Source organism: Bos indicus, chromosome 3 (genome assembly GCF_029378745.1).
Source record: "Bos indicus isolate NIAB-ARS_2022 breed Sahiwal x Tharparkar chromosome 3, NIAB-ARS_B.indTharparkar_mat_pri_1.0, whole genome shotgun sequence".
Classification (NCBI taxonomy): Eukaryota; Metazoa; Chordata; class Mammalia; order Artiodactyla; family Bovidae; genus Bos; species Bos indicus.
The window spans coordinates 110,191,368-110,208,732 of NC_091762.1; the positions used below are offsets into that span (position 1 = coordinate 110,191,368).

Below are 17,365 nucleotides of genomic sequence, written 5' to 3' on the forward strand. Positions count from 1 at the left end.
CTGCGTAACAAATTACCACAAATTTGGAGGCTTAAAGCAATATACATTTATTATCTCACGGTTGCTGTGTGTTAAGGATCCAAGCATGGCTTGTTAGATCATCCACCTAATATCTCAAAGCACAGGCCATGCTGGGTTCACATCTGGAGGCTTGACTAGGAAAAAAAGTCCATTTTCCAGCTCCTATGCTTGTCATTTGGTTCACTGCAACTGTATAACCAAGAGTTTCTGTTTTTGTTGGCTGGCAGCAGGAGACTGCCCTCAGGTCCTAGAGGCCGCTCCCAGTTCCTTGCCACCTTGGCATCCCAACACAGTCAGAAGGGAGGGGAGGGGGGAGAAGGACTTTCTAGTGAGTCTGCTAGCAAACAGAATCAGACATAATGTAATCACAAAAATCCCATCCCATCATTTTTGACAGACTTTACTGGTTAGAACCAAGTCATAGGCCCTGTCCACACTTAGAGAAGTCACTCAGTCGTGTCCGACTCTTAGCAACCACATGGACTGCAGCCTACCAGTCTTCTCCATCCCTGGATTCACCAGGCAAGAACACTGGAGTGGGTTGCCATTTCCTTCTCCAGGGGATCTTCCCAACACAGGGATCGAACCCGGGTCTGGAGGACCCTGTATACCAGGAGGTGGGGACATGGGGCCATCTTAGACTGCATCCTCCACAGATAAGTTCCAAGTATGTTTTTCTTTTCAAAGTTGTTTTTGGCTATTCTAGGTCCTTTGAATTTCTGTATACATTTTAGAATTAGCAATAAATTTCTATGAACGTCTGCTGAAGTTTTTATTGGAATTCATCTATAGATCAATTTGGGTAACACTATTGAGTCTTCTTTTTCTTTTTTTGGCTTTTTTTAAAGTTTAAATTTATTTATTTTTAATTGGAGGATAATTACTTTACAGTGTTGTATGGATTTCTGCCATATATCAACATGAATTAGCCATAAGTATATGTATGTCCCCTCCCTCTTGAAGCTCCCTCCCACCTGCCACCTATTATCGAGTCTTCTGATCCATAATCATAGTGCATCTCTTCATTTATGTAGGTGTTTAATTTCTATAGTTTTCAGTGTACAGATTTTGCACATTTTTTTTCAAATTTGTTCCTAAACACTTTTATTCTTGATGCTATTTAAATGGGATTTAATTATTTTTCCATTTTATTTTAAATTGCTTAATCAGTAAATTTGGAAAATTGCTTAATCAGTAAATTCCCTTTGTGGAAAACCAAGCTTTTCCTGTGCTCACTGTGACTAGGAAGGCAAAAATGTTAAGTAAGTATGTTAATAGTTCTGTCTTGCCCCACTCTTTAGGACCCCATGGTTTGTTCATGGAATTCTCCAGGCAAGAGTACTGGAGTGGGTTGCCATTCTCTTCTCCAGGGAATCCTCCCGACTCAGGGATTGAACCCAGGTTTCCTGCATTGCAGGCAGATTCTTTAGTATCTGAGCTATTAGGGGAATGTTATACTCTCTTTTGGAGAAGGAAATGGCAACCCACTCCAGTATTCTTGCCTGGAGAATCCCGTGGACAGAGGAGCCTGGTGGGCTGCTGTCCATAGGGTTGCAGAGAGTCGGACACGACTGAAGTGACTTAGCATACTCTCTTTTGCCCTCAATTCTAAGCAAGTCCTCTTATCTAAGTCTTATCAGCAATAAAGCTGACATCTGGCTCTTTGCCCCACCATCTGATCTCTATGGCTATTTTTCAGTTGGTTCTGAACTGTTGTAGGGAAAGGGGTATGATTTATTAACCGCCTAAAACCTCAACATCTACTCCATCTGACTGGTGAAATCTACTTGTATGTGAAAACTCAGCTCAAGGCTTCCTGTGTCTGTGACAACTTCCTGATGTTCCCTCCCACGTGTCCCTGCTTCGCTTCCTGTGGTGCATGTGGTAACACTTAACTGCTCTCCTTTATTGATATAGCCTTCTCCTTCCTCCTCCTCCCTTTAAATGTGTAAAAGTCTCAAAAGCATGAAGAAAAACCATACTTTACTGATTTTTGTAGCCTCAGTGCTTAGCACAATGCCAAGCAGGCAATAGGTATTCAATAAATGGTTGCCTAACCCACAAAATGACATCAGTCTTGAAAAAGGGTAACTGTTCATTATGTAATAGTTAATGAAATAACATAATGCAGAATCCTGTACATATATAAAAATGAGTGCTCATTGAAACGTGATATGTAAAATAAGTTGCCATTGTGTTTGGTATCTTTTTAAAAAAAATTATTTATTTTTGGCTATGCTGGGTCTTCATTGCGGTGTGTGGGATTTCTCTAGCTGTGGCAAGCGGGGGCTACTCTTCTTTGCAGTAAGCTGGCTTCTCTTCTTGAGGAGCACAGGCTCTAGGCACTCAGGCTCAGTATCTATGGTGCGTGGGCTCAGTTGCTCTGTGACATACGGAATCTTCCTAGACCAGGGATGGAAACTGTGTCCCTCGCATTGGCAGGTGGACTCTCAACCACTGGACCACCTGGGAAGTCCCTGTGTTTGGTAACTTTCTAACAATAATTTTTTCAACTTTTCACTACTGCTAAAGTCTGAATCGCCTACCCCCCAGCACCTCCCTCCCCATGCATATGGGTTGTGGGAGGGTAGTTAATGTCACAGGGGACACTGAGACTCTAAGGGCAGCCAAGTGAAGGAAGTTGGAGAAAACAGGATTAAAACCGAGAGAAACCAAGTCCAAATGCCAATCAAGTTCAGGGGCCAGCAGCAGGGGCAAGGAAACAGAGCACAGAGATTGGAGTGCAGAATTAGAAGAGAGGATCACTGGTGAGCAAAGGTTAGAATGGAGGGGAGTTCAAGCATGACTTTCTTAAATATCTGTGGGAGGCTATGGATTTTATTTGTTTCGTGAATGAATTTACAAATTTTTGCTATCTTATTATTTTCCCTCAAGTTGTTCCTATTGTTACAGTCTCTTCTTGTTGAATGAATATGGTATCTTCTTTTATCTTTCTGAGAATATAAAATACAATTTGGATTGGGGGGAGCTTTCTTGTGCTCCCTTTGCATGCTCTATTTTCTTTGAGTTGCCTTTACTTTTTGTCTTCTGACTTTTGTGTTGAGGGATTTCCTCAAATAATAATATTAGCTAACATTTGTTGAGTATTTACTATATGCCAGACACTGCATGCTGGTTTCACAAAGGTGAATAAGACAAAGTTCTAGGCAGGGTAAGTACAAAGATGCCTAGGCCTATTAAAGTAAATGTGTAGAAAATCAAAAATAAAGAAAAGATAGTAACAGTGTTACCAAAAGGCTTGGGGTCTGGCTGCTTGCCACTCAAAATCCAATAAACAGGCCAGACTGGTGAAAAGGAAAGTGTTAGTTGCTCAGTCGTGTCTAACTCTTTGTGACCCCATGGACTGTAGCCTGTCAGGCTCCACTGTCCATGGAATTCTCCAAGCAAGAATACTGGAGTGGATTATCATTCCCGTCTCCAGGGGATCTTCCTGACCCAGAGATTGAACCCTGATCTCCTGCATTGGCAAGAAGATTCTTTACCATCTGAGCCACACAGGTTTTAGGGGTGAAAAGGAAAGTTTCCTTTATTTTGGATGCTGGCAACTGGGGCAGGGAGGGATGTTGGACATCTATCCAGAGGCTATCTCCCACCACCACTCACACTGGCAATCAATGGGGCAAGAGCTTTTATAGACAGAAAGAGGGGCCTACATGCAGAAACAGCACAGTAAGCTCTGACAGTCATCTTCAGATTGGTCATCAGTGGTCTGACCAGTGTCATCTTGATTGTTTGAGGTACAGTTAATCTTCAGTTCCAGGGTTGGTGTGTTTCCATTTCTTCGAGGACAATTCTGGGAATTGTGGCAGCTCATGTCGTGGGTACAGTCTGGTCATCATGTAGTTAACTTCCTCACCTGGTGAGGGTTTCAGTATCTTTAAGACAGCTCACAGGACATGGCTCAGAATATTATCTATAGCCACTAAAGGCTTTCAACTACACTTAATGCTGCTGCTAAGTCACTTCAGTCGTGTCCGACTTTGTGCGACCCCATAGACAGCAGCCCACCAGGCTCCCCATCCCTGGGATTCTCCAGGCAAGAACACTGGAGTGGGTTGCCATTTCATTCTCCAATGCATGAAAGTGAAAAAATAAAGTGAAGTCGCTCAGTCGTGTCTGACTCCTAGCGACCCCATGGACTGCAGCCCACCAGGCTCCTCTGTCCATGGGCTTTTCCAGGCAAGAGTACTGGAGTGGGTGCCATTGCCTTCTCCGAACACTTAATGAGCACACTGCTACTATTTGGTCTCCTCTGACTGTTTTCCTTTGTTTCTGTATGTTCTCATTTCTCTGATTAAACTTATGCTTTGACTAAAGTTTTCCACAGGCAAAAGGCAGGCAGAGGACATGGGTGGTGCAAGGGGAGGGGTGGTGCAAGGAACATAGGACCCCGCCCTGGTTCAAGAGCAGCCTATCTGAATCAGTGTTCCCTAGAGAAACAGAACCAATAGAGTACGGATGTGCATATAGATAGATATGGGCGTTCCGGGTGGTTCAGTAGTAAAGGATTCTCTTGCCAAAGAAGGAGACACAGGAGACTCAGGTTCAATCCCTGGGTCAGAAAGATTCCCTGGAGGAAGAAATAGCAACCCACTCTGGTATTTTTGCCAAAATAATTCCATGGACACAGGAGCCTGGTGGGCTATACAGTCCATAGGGTCGCAGAGTCAGACGTGACTGAGCGACTGAGCATGCACGCACACACGCATAGATAGATATATAGATAGATATACTCATGCCTTTCTCCTTCCCACAAATTTACTCCTTCTGTGCTTACTGTCTCAGTGGCCCTGTTATTTACCCAGCTACCCAAGCCAGAAAACTGGGAGCCCTTCTAATGAGTCTACTTCCTCCTCCACACTCTCCAAATCCACTTTCCTGAAGTTCTGCTTCTTCTACTTTCTTTCCTTTCGGGCTGTCCCGGGTCTTTGTTGCAGCAAAGGGGCTTCTCTTCTAGTTGTGGCTCTCGGGCTTGGTTGCTCCAGGGCATGACGGACCTTAGTTCCCCAGTCAGGGACTGAACCTGCAACCCCTGCCTTGGAAGTCAGATGCTTAACCACTGGACCACCAGGAAAGGCCCCTGTTACCTTCTGAATAACTCTTGTGTTCATTCCTTCTCTCCAACTGCATCATCACTGTTCAAGTTCATGCCTTATCATCTTTAGCTGAGTTACCAACAATACAACTCTAACTTCCCTTCAACAGAACTTCAGCTTCAAACTACCCACTCCACTACTGACTGCATAAGTAACACAAATCAGACTGCTCTATTCCCTTGTACCTGTGGACAAACTCTAAACTCCTTAGAATGCCATTCAAGTCCTGTCCTGTCAGGAGCTGGTGCTTGCCTCTGTGATCCAGTTTTAACACATCACTTCTCCCTACACACCCCTTACAATCTAAGAGTATTGAAATTACTTGTAATTCATCCAAACAAGTCATGATCTTTGTTTTCTCCTCGTGTCTTTGCCTGTGACAAGAATTCGTACTTTCACCTTGTAAAACTCATTTATTCTTTGTAAGACTCAGTGGTAAAGAATCCGCCTGCAACACAGGAGACCCAAGAGACGCAGGTTCAATCCCTCAGTCAGGAAGATCCCCCGGAGGAGGAAATGGCAGCTCACTTCAGTATTCATGCCTGGAAAATCCCACAGACAGGGGAGCTTGGCAAGCTACAGTCTACAAGGTTGCAAAGAATCAGATATGACTGAGCACGCACGCATTATTTGTAAAACAGCTCAGTCATCATGTCATCTAAGAAGCCTTCCTTAATCTCCCCAAACTGGGTTAACGACTGAAGGGGTCCCATGGTTCGTGTATATATTTCTCATAGTACTTAACCCTCAAAGCTACCTTGTGACATATACGGCCCCCAAGTGAACTTTTCAATGGCCAGAACTTTGTCTTTCATCCTTGTATTCCCTGGCACAAAATAGGAGCTTCAGAAATGTTTGTTAAACTAAAATAATTTCTTTCCTTCTCCAGTCAACTTGTAATGTAGTTGCTAGTTTCCCCATCTAATTTTTTTCTTCTCCTTAAAGACATGCCAATAGCTTCTGGAGAATAAAGACAAGGGCTTTGAGCCAAGAGACAGAAAAAGAGACAGAAGAGGCACATGCCTTGTAACTATGTTGTGACTTCCCTGCTTGCTGGCCAGGCCACACACCCCCCCACAACAGTGGGCACATGATCCATCGTAGCTGTTGTAACACATCCCCCAGGGATGTACATGAATGTAACACAAATGGTAGAGGATGAAGCAGGAGGAAGGCCATTTGGACTCACTTGAAACACACCAAATAATGGGGTTCCCATAGGAAAGAGGGATTCTGTTACCTAAAGAAGTAATAAGTGAAAGAATTTGGGTAGATAAAAATTATAGCTACTATAACCTACTGTAAGGAAACAATATGTCTAGAATCCCCTTGTTCCCCTCTTGTCCACCTGGCAAACTGTCATGCTTCATGAACTACCCCAAAATTCATGACTCTGTAGAGTCTCTCCTGACATCCCATGACCAAAGTTGTTTCCCTTTTTAAGTTCCTATAGCTTCATGCTCAGTAGCAGGTATAATGAAGTTAGATAGGCCTGGATTCAGATTCTAGCTTTGACTCCTCATCTTTAAAATGGGGCTACCACTATCGACCTCAAAGGATTGTTTTGGGGATGTCAATATAAAGTGACTACATACACTGGGCACTCAGATAATGTTAATCTTGCTGCCTCCTCCTCCCCACCTTATGCTGTATTAAAATGAATTCTTTGAAGAATTAAGTTTTTACTTTTCTGTGTTGCAACCTAGGCAGAGCTTGGCATATTCTGGCCTCATGATAAATGATTGATAACAAATATGGAGAAGAGGATACTGTACTGATGGGAAAAAATAACTACCTGTAGTAAAGTTGGCTGTTAGCAGGACTTGGTCCTTTGGTAAACTACAAATTACCTGAGTATAAGTGCCACATTGTGTAAATCTCTGCATTATCCTTGCCATAACTTAACAAAACAGCTTTGCTGTTAAAAATTAAAAGACAGGAGATTGGATAGCCGCAGGATGGGTGAATTCAGGCAGCTCCTCCTCTCAAGAAGTCAGCCTTATAAAGTACATGGCCATACTGCCCTCTGGAGCCTGAAGATTTTTCTCAGAATATCACTGAAATAGATCTTCCTGTTAAGAGCTATACCCAGAACCGGGATGAAGCTTGTCCGTTTTCACATGTGAAATGCTCCGAGAAGCTCTTCTAAATTTCCCAAATAACAATTTATAAAAATAGGGAGACCCAGGAGTTAAAAACATGAACTTTTTCCATTGTTCTTTTTCAAACTTCTTTTTAAAAAGTAACCATGTGTATTGCTATGATAGTATAATTTATATTTATTAGGCAGTTGACAAAACAAAACAACACAACATTTGGCAAAAGAATGCCAATTTATTCATTTTTGGACACATGAACACAAAATATCCCTGCAGGCCAAAAAAAAATTTGCAAATTTAAACAACCATCATCTTATCTCAACATGGGGATATCACCCCTCCCTTAATAGTTTAAAAAGTACCTCGTATTGCTAGAGACATACATCCAGTCCAAATTTAATAAAAATACATTTTAAAACATTACAAGTCTAACAATATCGAAACAAAAATGACACCATTAGTCAAATGAACAAATGCAAACATTTTTTTCAGTCACTAGACATAGAAAGAGCATGAATATGTCAATAGCAAGGGATAAGAAAATGGTTAATCAATAACAAGATCTTCCTTTTAATTTTACAAGGAAAAAGTCCCTGGAGTTGAAGCAATATTGATACAATGCCCTCAGCCTCCACTTTCTTAAAATGAAAGCAGAGCTACCACCTTGCTATCGAGCAAGAAAATCTTACAGCACATCCACAGAGGGTCACTAGGGCAGGGTGGAGAGGGTGGGCCCGATTAAACAGCGGATTACCTTTTCATACAGGTAGCTGAGCCAGTTAGGTAAGCTCTGATATAGACTGGGCACCAGATCCTAAAACACAGACTGTATAGAATATGTCTGCTTGTAAATCGTCACCTTTGGAAGCAGCAAATAGAAATTATAGTACGAGTGAATATGTTCTGCCTGCCCAGACTACTGGCTGTGTTAAGCCAGTGAGTTCACTTTGCAGCTAACCACCACAACAAAACATAATGGGTTCAACATTTGGATCTTCACCACTCTTTGAAGGTCCCTGTGCCTTCTCCCCAAATTGTTACTCTTTAGCATTGCTACATTTAAATCTTTCACACCACATGACAGTGCCTAAACAGGCGGCATTAAAAAAAAAACAACCAAACAGTCTAAACCTACTTCTAGAGAATGCACACTTCCCATTGATTGACACATGCATAATGATTCAGTCCCAAGGGTTTACTGTGTTCAAACTGTCAAGCCAAATTAAAACTATGCTTTCAGACCTGCATGCAAGAGTATTGCTGCAACTCTGATTCTGCAGTGATTACCTCTTACTCACCCCTCAGCAAGTTTTTTCCCCAACAATCTCAGTTCTCTGTCCTTCCTTTTGTCTAAAACTATAGCATTGCACCCTTCAAGGTACTGTTTTCCTATAAAAATAGGCCTCCCGGCTTTTCCTCCACCACTACACTGATTTGCCCCAGTGTACTAGGACTGACTGAGGTCTTACAAACTATAGTTCAAGGTCGAGCATATAGCCCAAGAGCAGGCAGGCGAGTCAGGGCTTCCTGGCACTCTGCCTCGCTCCCTGCTTCATACATGCCAGGAGATGGTGAGAAGGGACGCTTCTTCTGTGCATTATTAACAAGCAAGTCCGAGGCACTCAAGTCCAGATGTGGTGCCCATCAGCCAGCCAGCCACCAAGAGTTCTTCACATCCTGGACTCCAGCAAGTCCTCCATCTCCTAAGAAAACTTTTGTTTTTCCTCCTCTTGGGTCAAGGGTAGCCAAGCTGAAGGATATTTTCTGTGCTCTCCCTGAACAAGTGTGAATAAAAAGCAGCAGCCAGCGCCTCACCAACGTGTCCTGATTTGTAGTGCCCAAGTGAGGTATTTGCAAAAAAGGAAAATCTTAAGAAATTAACATCTGCCATCTTCTTCACTCCTGCCCATGTTGTGCCTCAATTACAGAGCTTGCTTTCATCCCACTCTATGCAGAGAACAAGGACGTCTGCACTCGTATCTTAATGAGCTTTTAGGATTCGATATACATTATAAAACTCTCGGAGACCAGTCTCAGCAAACACTGGTGGCATCGCTGATCAACAGCACATGGAAATGTAAACTTTAATGTATTTACAAGCTTGTTTAAAAGACTGAAGGAAAACAGTGCTTTATATTGCTGGGGTTTTGAGAAGGCTAGTTTAAGAGATTTGGATCAGCTAATGAGTTCAAGCAACATCCTTCACTGTTAGATCCAGTGTTTCCCCCACCAGCAGTTTCCAGACAGAGGTGGCAAAAATGTTTTACCACACTGTATCTGTCTCCTCCCCCGGCACCTTCCTCAACCATATGGAAGGGCTCTGGACCTTTTATCCCTCCTTCCAGCTCTCACTCCCAAGGTTCCAGGACAGAGAATTACAAGTCAGTAAAAGGTGGGCTGGGAAACACTGCCTGGAACTATCAACACTCTATGTAACTGTTGTCCATTCACAAAGTATTATCTACACTAAATACAAAATACATTTTCCCCCACATTGTAACTGATGCTTGCTTTAGATCAACTCCCTTTGTTTGAAGAAGAAAGGAATCCTGTCTCCCTGTGAACAGAATCCAAAATCTATTAAGAAAAATCGACCTTTTCTATGCAGTTTTAGTTTAATAAAAGGAAGGAAACCCCACCAAGTGTATTTCAGGTTGAAAGAGAAGCAAAACATTTGCGCTACAAGTAATTGTGAGTGACCTTGATTTCCAGGGAAAAAAAGTTTTAAATGCTGGTACATTTTTGCAAGTTGCAGCATCACTCAAGGTACCCTAAGGATTAGCAGAGCCTATCCAATAAGGAAGCATCCTGGTTCTAGCTTATTTTAAAACAAAGTGATAGGACACCAACTGTGACTATAAAACAGATTAAAAATAATTATTTAAAAAGGCATGGAAATATATGTCTTTTCTGACCAGCTTCAGAAATTGCCAGATTATGATCTATAAGAAACAGCTGATAAAAATCATACCGAAATCTCATCTAAAAAAGTACATTGTCAGGGGGAGGAAGAGGAGGGACTTTAAAAAATGTTTATTGCCAAAGATAAGTTTCTATGAGAAAAGTTTAAAAATCATTTAGATCTAACAAACCACACAGCAGCATAAAATGGGCACTTTTGAGAACTCTGAAAAATACTAAAAGCTAATTTTTTTTTTTCCAAAGAGGGGGAAAGATGAGTACTTTTGCCATGGCAGTGTTATCTGTCATCATGGCATGCATCACATCTGTCTGTGTTACACATTCACAAAAGTCAACCAAATAAGAGAACTGCCTGTCTGAATCTGCAGCCAAATATAGTGCAATTGCCTGGCAGCCTGTACTTGCACCAGCACCAGTCTGTAGAGATCAACAGAGAAAAGTAGTAAAAACTCATAAAATTCTGTAAAACTTACAAAAAAATTAATGCTCATTCAAGGCATTTACAGTGGCGAAGTCAGAAATCTCCATTAAAAAGCCTATGGACCCACACAATTAAATAGTTACACTGAACTAAAGTAGATTGTTTGGTTTTTCTCTCCCATTTATGCACACACCCCACTCAATGAATACAGAAAAAAGGAAAAAAAATCTTCTCTGGTAAGACTAGAGGGATGCGGTGAACACCACAGCTAGCAAAATAGTCCATAGAAACCTTTCTCATAAAGTCCTTTAGAAAGTTCAGGCTGATCAGCCTTTGCATGATGAGGTAAAAATTCAGTCCAGTGCATCAGAAAAGATAATCTATGAGTATCTATTACTTTTAAAAAATGGCTCAATTTTGTTGATGCATCAGACAGTGCTGTGAAGTATAGATTCAGTGCAACTATTCCGAGTTGCTGGTAGAAGACCACCTGAAGTCAACTTGGCTCTCTCTAGAGGCAGTAGGCATTTGAAACATTTTGAGGCTGCGTGGGATAACAAACTGGTTGAGTTCTTTTTCTGAGATTCTCAGGCAAAATACATGGTGTGCTGGGTATCATGGTGGATTTGCACAGCTTTAGCCAAGGCCTGAGGATCTCGGCCATTGCTCTGTCCTGACACATGACTGCCTTCCGCACTGTAAAAAAAAGAAAGCAAAAAAAAAAAAAAAAAAATAGTGTAACAAAAGACCACTTCAAACTTCAGGTTTCAAATAGCATGAATAGTACTGGATTTGAGATCTTGAGCTCAAACTGTGACTCCTTAAGTAATCTGTAATGTCTCTCTAAACATCAGTTTGCTCAATTGAAAAATACAACTTATTTAGACTGTTGCAATAATTAAATAGCATAGTGTCTGCAAAGACCCAGATCTTTATCAGTGCCTAAGCAGGGACTTCCCTGTCTTTTATGTCTGGTTAATGCCCACTTGTTCTTTAGTTTTCAGTTAAATGTCATTTCCCCCAAAGAAATCTTCCCTGACTCTGAAGTTCAGGTCAGAGCCACATGAACTATACTTTCATGAAATCCTCTACTTTTATTTCACTTAAAAGATCATTATTTGGATAATTATTTATTCCTCTACCAGGATAGAATCTCCAAGAAACTAGTAAATTTGTGTTTTACCACGAAATCCTTAGTGCCTGGCATATAACAGTGTCTCAATAACCATTTGATGAATCAATGAATGTGCTGAGCACACTGCTGGAACATAACAGATACTCAGCAAATGATACTGTGCCACCAGCCTTTCTTGTCTTCCCCTTACTAGCTATAGGACCTTGGACAAGTAACAACCCCTCTGAACTTGATCTTTTAGGATAACAATAACTTCTGAACATACCTCTTAAGAGCACCATGTGATACAAAGGGCTTAGTAAATGGGAAATTATCATCCCTCCTGAGTTCTCTACTTAAATTATTATTACCCCCTATCATCTAGGCTCAAAATCTTGGTCATCTTTTACTTCATCCTCTTCTCTGTCACGCACATCCAACTGACTGTTAAATAATATCTATTTAATCCCATGACTAGCCTTTTACTTTGAACAAAGATAATCTTGCTCTAACATACTTTTCCAGCTTCATGCCTGCTATTCTCTATTCAAATGCTCCAGTCAAAGAAAACTTGCTACTGTCCAAACACGTCACTTGTCTTGTCTTCTTTGTGTCTGTTATTCCCTCTGCCTGGAAAATTCTTTTCTCTTCTTTATAGAGCCAAATCTTACCCATCCAGCTACAAAATCTCTAACAGACTTCCTCTGATGTTCAATTGCACTTTCATCTCTACTGCTTTGAGCTAATCGTCAGGTTTTATGTTTGCCTGTATTGTCTACCATACTGAAACATAAAATCCCAGGAGACATGTCTTCCTCAACTTACTGATTTTAGTACCTAGCACAGTGCTGGAGACACAGTGAATACCTAATAACTGTGTTGAATGAATACGTATATTACAGAATGAAAGGTACAAAGCCACAGCTGGGCATTTTCCATAATAGAGTACTTTCAACCGTACAGAAATAGACTCGCAGTGGAATGTCTACTATTTAGCAGCTGAATTCAGACTTGGGGAAGAGCCCAGAAACTGCTATACTTCACAGATGGTCATTTGAAAAGAAAAATTAATGGAGAGAACTTGTTTAGCTACTCAATAGTAGCTCAGTAACAGGTCAATATGTCTGATTCTTTTGAGATCTTTAGTTAGGGGTGAGAATGGTCTGGTACCCCACCTCTTCCCAACACAAACCCAGGTTCCTTCTAATGCATTCTCCAAGATTGTACTGAAAGTAAAGTGACCTGGTCAGGACCTCCCCCTTGCATGAACTGGAATCCACAGGCCTGTAATTGCTCTGACTGGAGCCAGGGCACTGGGCTGAATGTCTTGCGAGGCTGCTTAGTATTTGAGCAGAACTGAAATGCATTTGGCTCTAAAGGAAAACCACAGGCAGTTCCAAATAAGATTCCTTTTTAAGGGGGACAGACATACCATACAAGTGTGAACGAGCCTGGGCACTTTTTTGGACCAAAAGTCACAATATCAGCTTTTTGGACCAAAAGTCGTAACATGTAATTTTATTTGCTCCATGAAATGTAGACCCTAAAAGGAAGTTTAGCTCTTCCTAAAAGTTTTCAATGGAAGCTCATTTTTAAAAAGAAACATACTGCCAACACAAACAGAAAGATTTTATTTGCCTGAGAAACTTGCCTGTCATGATCCTTATCCACCAGATGATACCTTGCCCTGAAGGCTACGAGCCGGGCATAATAGGCAGGGGCTGGAATAGAGACTGAGCGTGTGCACCGCACATAGGTGTGACAAAGCTGGTAAGTCAACAACTGGAGCTCATCTGCGGTGAAGCAGTTGTCATCCCACAAGACCTGGTAATGTGAAGGACGGCTGGTTCCCTGGAGAAAGAATTGTATGATTACTGTCTCTGACATGGGTGTACTACCTGAGAGGAGAATGGAAACCTACCTAAATTCAGAAATAGTCCTGCCTAGCACACCTACAAGGAGATACTCAGACCAAGAGGTAACAGTTTTAGGACACAAGTATTAACAAAGTTATGTACAGTGTTTAATGACAAGTCTACTTAAGCTAGTTCCTGAATTTTCAAACACCTCCCTATCAAGACAAGTATCTGGACCAGCTTCCAAATTACCTGAATTCCCGCATGACTACAGAGGTAAAAGTCAAACTCGGATGGATGTGTGATGGTGCTATCCACAGTAGTGCCTGCTGGTACATTGCCACTTTTCCCTACCTACCAAAAAAAAAGGGTATAATTAGTCATCAAAGAGCTAAGTTGGGTTCAGGCCATTAGTAACAAGTAAGTAAACTGCTCTTAAGTGAACTCTTGAAAATCAGTTTAATTCAAGATGTTGAATTTTCTGTAAATTTCCCTTGGCCTAACTATTTCATCCTTAAATATTTTCACAAACAAATATACTCCATGGTTTCACTAAGGGAATCCAGACTGAATTATTCTACCTGTGGCTTTGGGCTGCATTATTGTCATCAATTTTTTAGATGACACACTGGTATGTTCACAGAGGGGAAAAAAAGACATTTAAGATGGACAAGTTACCTGAGGGAAAAAAAATCAGTTTTATTCTTTATTTGGAGTTAAAAAAAAAAAAGTCAACTTCCAGTTAAAGTTAAGATGAAGGAATCTTCGAACTGGTTCACCAGGTTCAACAAAACTAATACTTGTACAGGATCAATAAAAGAATTCACTGGCACATGCATTATCAGGAGGAGTGTACTGAAATGAGAATTAGGAAAACCAAAGTTTCAGTTCTAAGCCCTTCCTTGCAACTACATGCATTGAACCAAGCATAGTATCTTTGGGTCTCAATCTAACCATCCACAAAATTAGGTGATGATTGCTTACATTTTAAAAATTCTCAAGTTCTTCTATAATCAAACTCTAAAATCAAACTTCCAGAAAAGCAGAAATAAGAAAAATCTTGCTATTTGGTCAATTTCCAACCACTTCTGCTGTACAGAAAGATTCCATATAGGAAGTATATTTAGCATGTTGGCACAAATTTGATGGGAATTTATTTGACTCCATTTTAACTATCGTTCACTTCAGTTGAGTATCATATGCTATTCATATAATAAAATACATGAGTATAGAAAAGTCTCATTCCATCAAATTCATATGTGACCTTGGGTACCTATCTAGACAAGAGGAAATGTAACTGAGTTGTAATCATTCTAGTATCCTTCCCCAAACTGTATGCTTTAGGAATGTTAGTTCTGCAGGATGTGTTTAGGTGTTTTATGGTCAAATAAATTTGAGGGACACTGGTTTAAACCAAAGTTAAAAGGCCTTTCTATTGCATGACTTCTCAGAATCTTTATCTAGTCATGCATAACCTTCAAGAGGGAGAAGGAGTATACAGCACTTCCTGAACTTATTTGACCATAGAATCCCCTTTTTAAAAATCTCTTGGAATCTACAGATGAGAACCTAAAGAGGTGCTGCTCTGGGGGAAAAGGGTCCCGTCATGTTCATTTTAATAATTATTGCTTGAGCACCATGTGCAAGGCTCTGCAGCAGATGCTGGGGATGAAGACAGAGGCACAGAGAGAACTAATAACCCTGCCCTCCTACTCTTCATCAAAGTCATATGCAACGGACAGCAACGCAATGTAGTAAGGGCCTTACGGAAGGCAGTGGGAAAAGTTGGTAAGAGGAAACAGTTGAGCCATGCTTTATAGCAGTGATCCCCAACCTTTCTGGAGCCCAGGTAGTTTCGTGGAAGACAATTTTTCCACAGACTAGGGGGAGGAGGAAGACAGTTCATGCAGTTGTGTGAGCAATGGGGAGTGATGGGGAGTGGCCGATGGAGCTTCACTTGCTTGCCCACTGCTCATCTGCTATACAGCCCAGTTTCTAACAGGCCTTGGACTGGTACTGGTCTGTGGTCCATGGGTTGGGGACCCCTGCCTTATAGGATACATAGAGGTTGAATGGAGAGGGGACGGAATGGAAATGAAGACATTCCAATATCCTTTAAAGTCAGGAATGGATGAACAAACTGTGATTCATCTGTATCACAAATTACTACCCACCAATAAAAAGGAACAAGCTATTGATACATATAAAAACTTGGTTGAATCTCAAATGCACCATGCTAAGTAAAAGAAGCCAGACCAAAGGCCATGACTTCTTTTCATATGACGTCCTGAGAAAGACAAAACTCGAGGGACAGAATATATATCAGTGGTTGTCAGCAGCTATAGGTGAGGGAAAAGGTTAACTACAAACGGCACAAGACAAGTGTGTACGATGGAATCATTTTCATATTAGGGTGTAGTTACACAACTATATGCATTTGTCAAAACTTGTACAACAGCACAATAAAAATGGTGAATTTTACTGTGTCTACATTATATCTTATTATAAAAACGAGGGGGGAAAAAGGTGGGATGGATGTGGTCATTCCAGGGATAAAAATATACAATATACATAGGAAATGGAAATAATCACATCAGTAATAGAAGGTGTATGAGTACATGTTGAAAAAGCAAACTGAAATATTATGCTTTGGCTACCTCGGGAAGACACTGAACACCATAAGAAAGCATTTCGTACCCTCAAGCATAGGCAATGGGGGAAAACACAAAGACTTTTGAGCAGTGGAGTGGCAGGATAAGATCTGTATTTTAAAAACCTAGCCCTGACAGCAGGTGGAGGATGCATCTGTGAAAGAGGAATGGAAAAAAGGAGACCTCTATGAGTCTTCTGCAATCCTAACGAGTTCTGCCTAGGGCAGATGGGACACACAAGAGAAGAGCTGAGACAAGAGATTTCAGGACAGAGCACAGAAGACTGTTTGACCAACTGAACACAGGAAGGGGGGAGGGGAATAGAGGAGAAGAATTTAAAGACAACTCTTAAGAATTGTCTAGCTTGACTAACTAACACAGTGATACCAAGCAACAGAAGAACAGAGAATCAGGGGAGGAATACCTTTTGGATGAGGAGAATCCTATTGTTTTGGATTATCCTAAAACAATCAGGAAAGGGTTTATATGTGTTTTGCTTGAAACGCCTGTGGTAGATTGGATCACTGAGGCCAAATATTCTAGAGACCCTCTGGCGGGGGGAGGGGGGTGCTAGGGGGTGGGGGTACATTATACATCCCTACCCAATTAACTCACAAGTGGCCACGTAACTTCCTTTGACTGATAAAATGTGGTCTGAGATGCGCCACTTCTAGACAGAAGCTTTAAGAGCCAGAATATGGCTTGACATGTATCTTTTTTCTCCTCTGCTACAATGACTGGCCAAGTTCCAGACAGATGCTTCTCCATCATCCTAGGTTCCAAAGGGAGCACAGCGAGGTCACAGCTGCAGGAGGGCCACAATGAATGTGTAATGTGAGCAAGAAATAAATCTTTGTAAGCCACTGAGACTTTGGAGTCTTTTGTCACCACAGCACAGCCTCGCCTATTTTGACTGACACAATGCCTACAGAGCATCTAAGTAAACCGACAGACAATTAGAAGTACAGATCAGGAGCTGCACAGAAAATCTGGGGCTGGAAATACAGACTTGGTAATCAATAAGCAAATCAGTGAAGCCAGAAAAGTAGGTGAGACTAAAGACAGTTGAAATTCAGAAGAGAGAGATATGAAATTCCAGGAAGCATTAGTGTTTAATGGAGAGAGGAAGAAGAAGAGTCAAAGAAAGCCTAATTATAGAGGTGG

General features: G+C 41.3%; 1 protein-coding gene across 4 annotated transcripts in view; it reads right to left on the reverse strand.

Annotated features, from left to right (window-relative positions):
• Positions 1-7,397: 7,397 nt before the first annotated feature.
• Positions 7,398-17,365, reverse strand: part of LOC109556513 (protein argonaute-4) — a 38,054-nt gene continuing 28,086 nt past the window's right edge. For 3 of the 4 annotated variants that reach the window (XM_070786852.1, XM_019957859.2, XM_019957860.2), the window contains 3 exons: positions 13,803-13,904; positions 13,346-13,545; positions 7,398-11,276 (listed from right to left, as the gene is read on the reverse strand). In XM_070786852.1, coding sequence (XP_070642953.1) covers positions 11,168-11,276; positions 13,346-13,545; positions 13,803-13,904 — 411 coding nt within the window. In that variant the 3' untranslated portion in view covers positions 7,398-11,167. The other variant, XM_070786853.1, reaches the window with a different exon arrangement.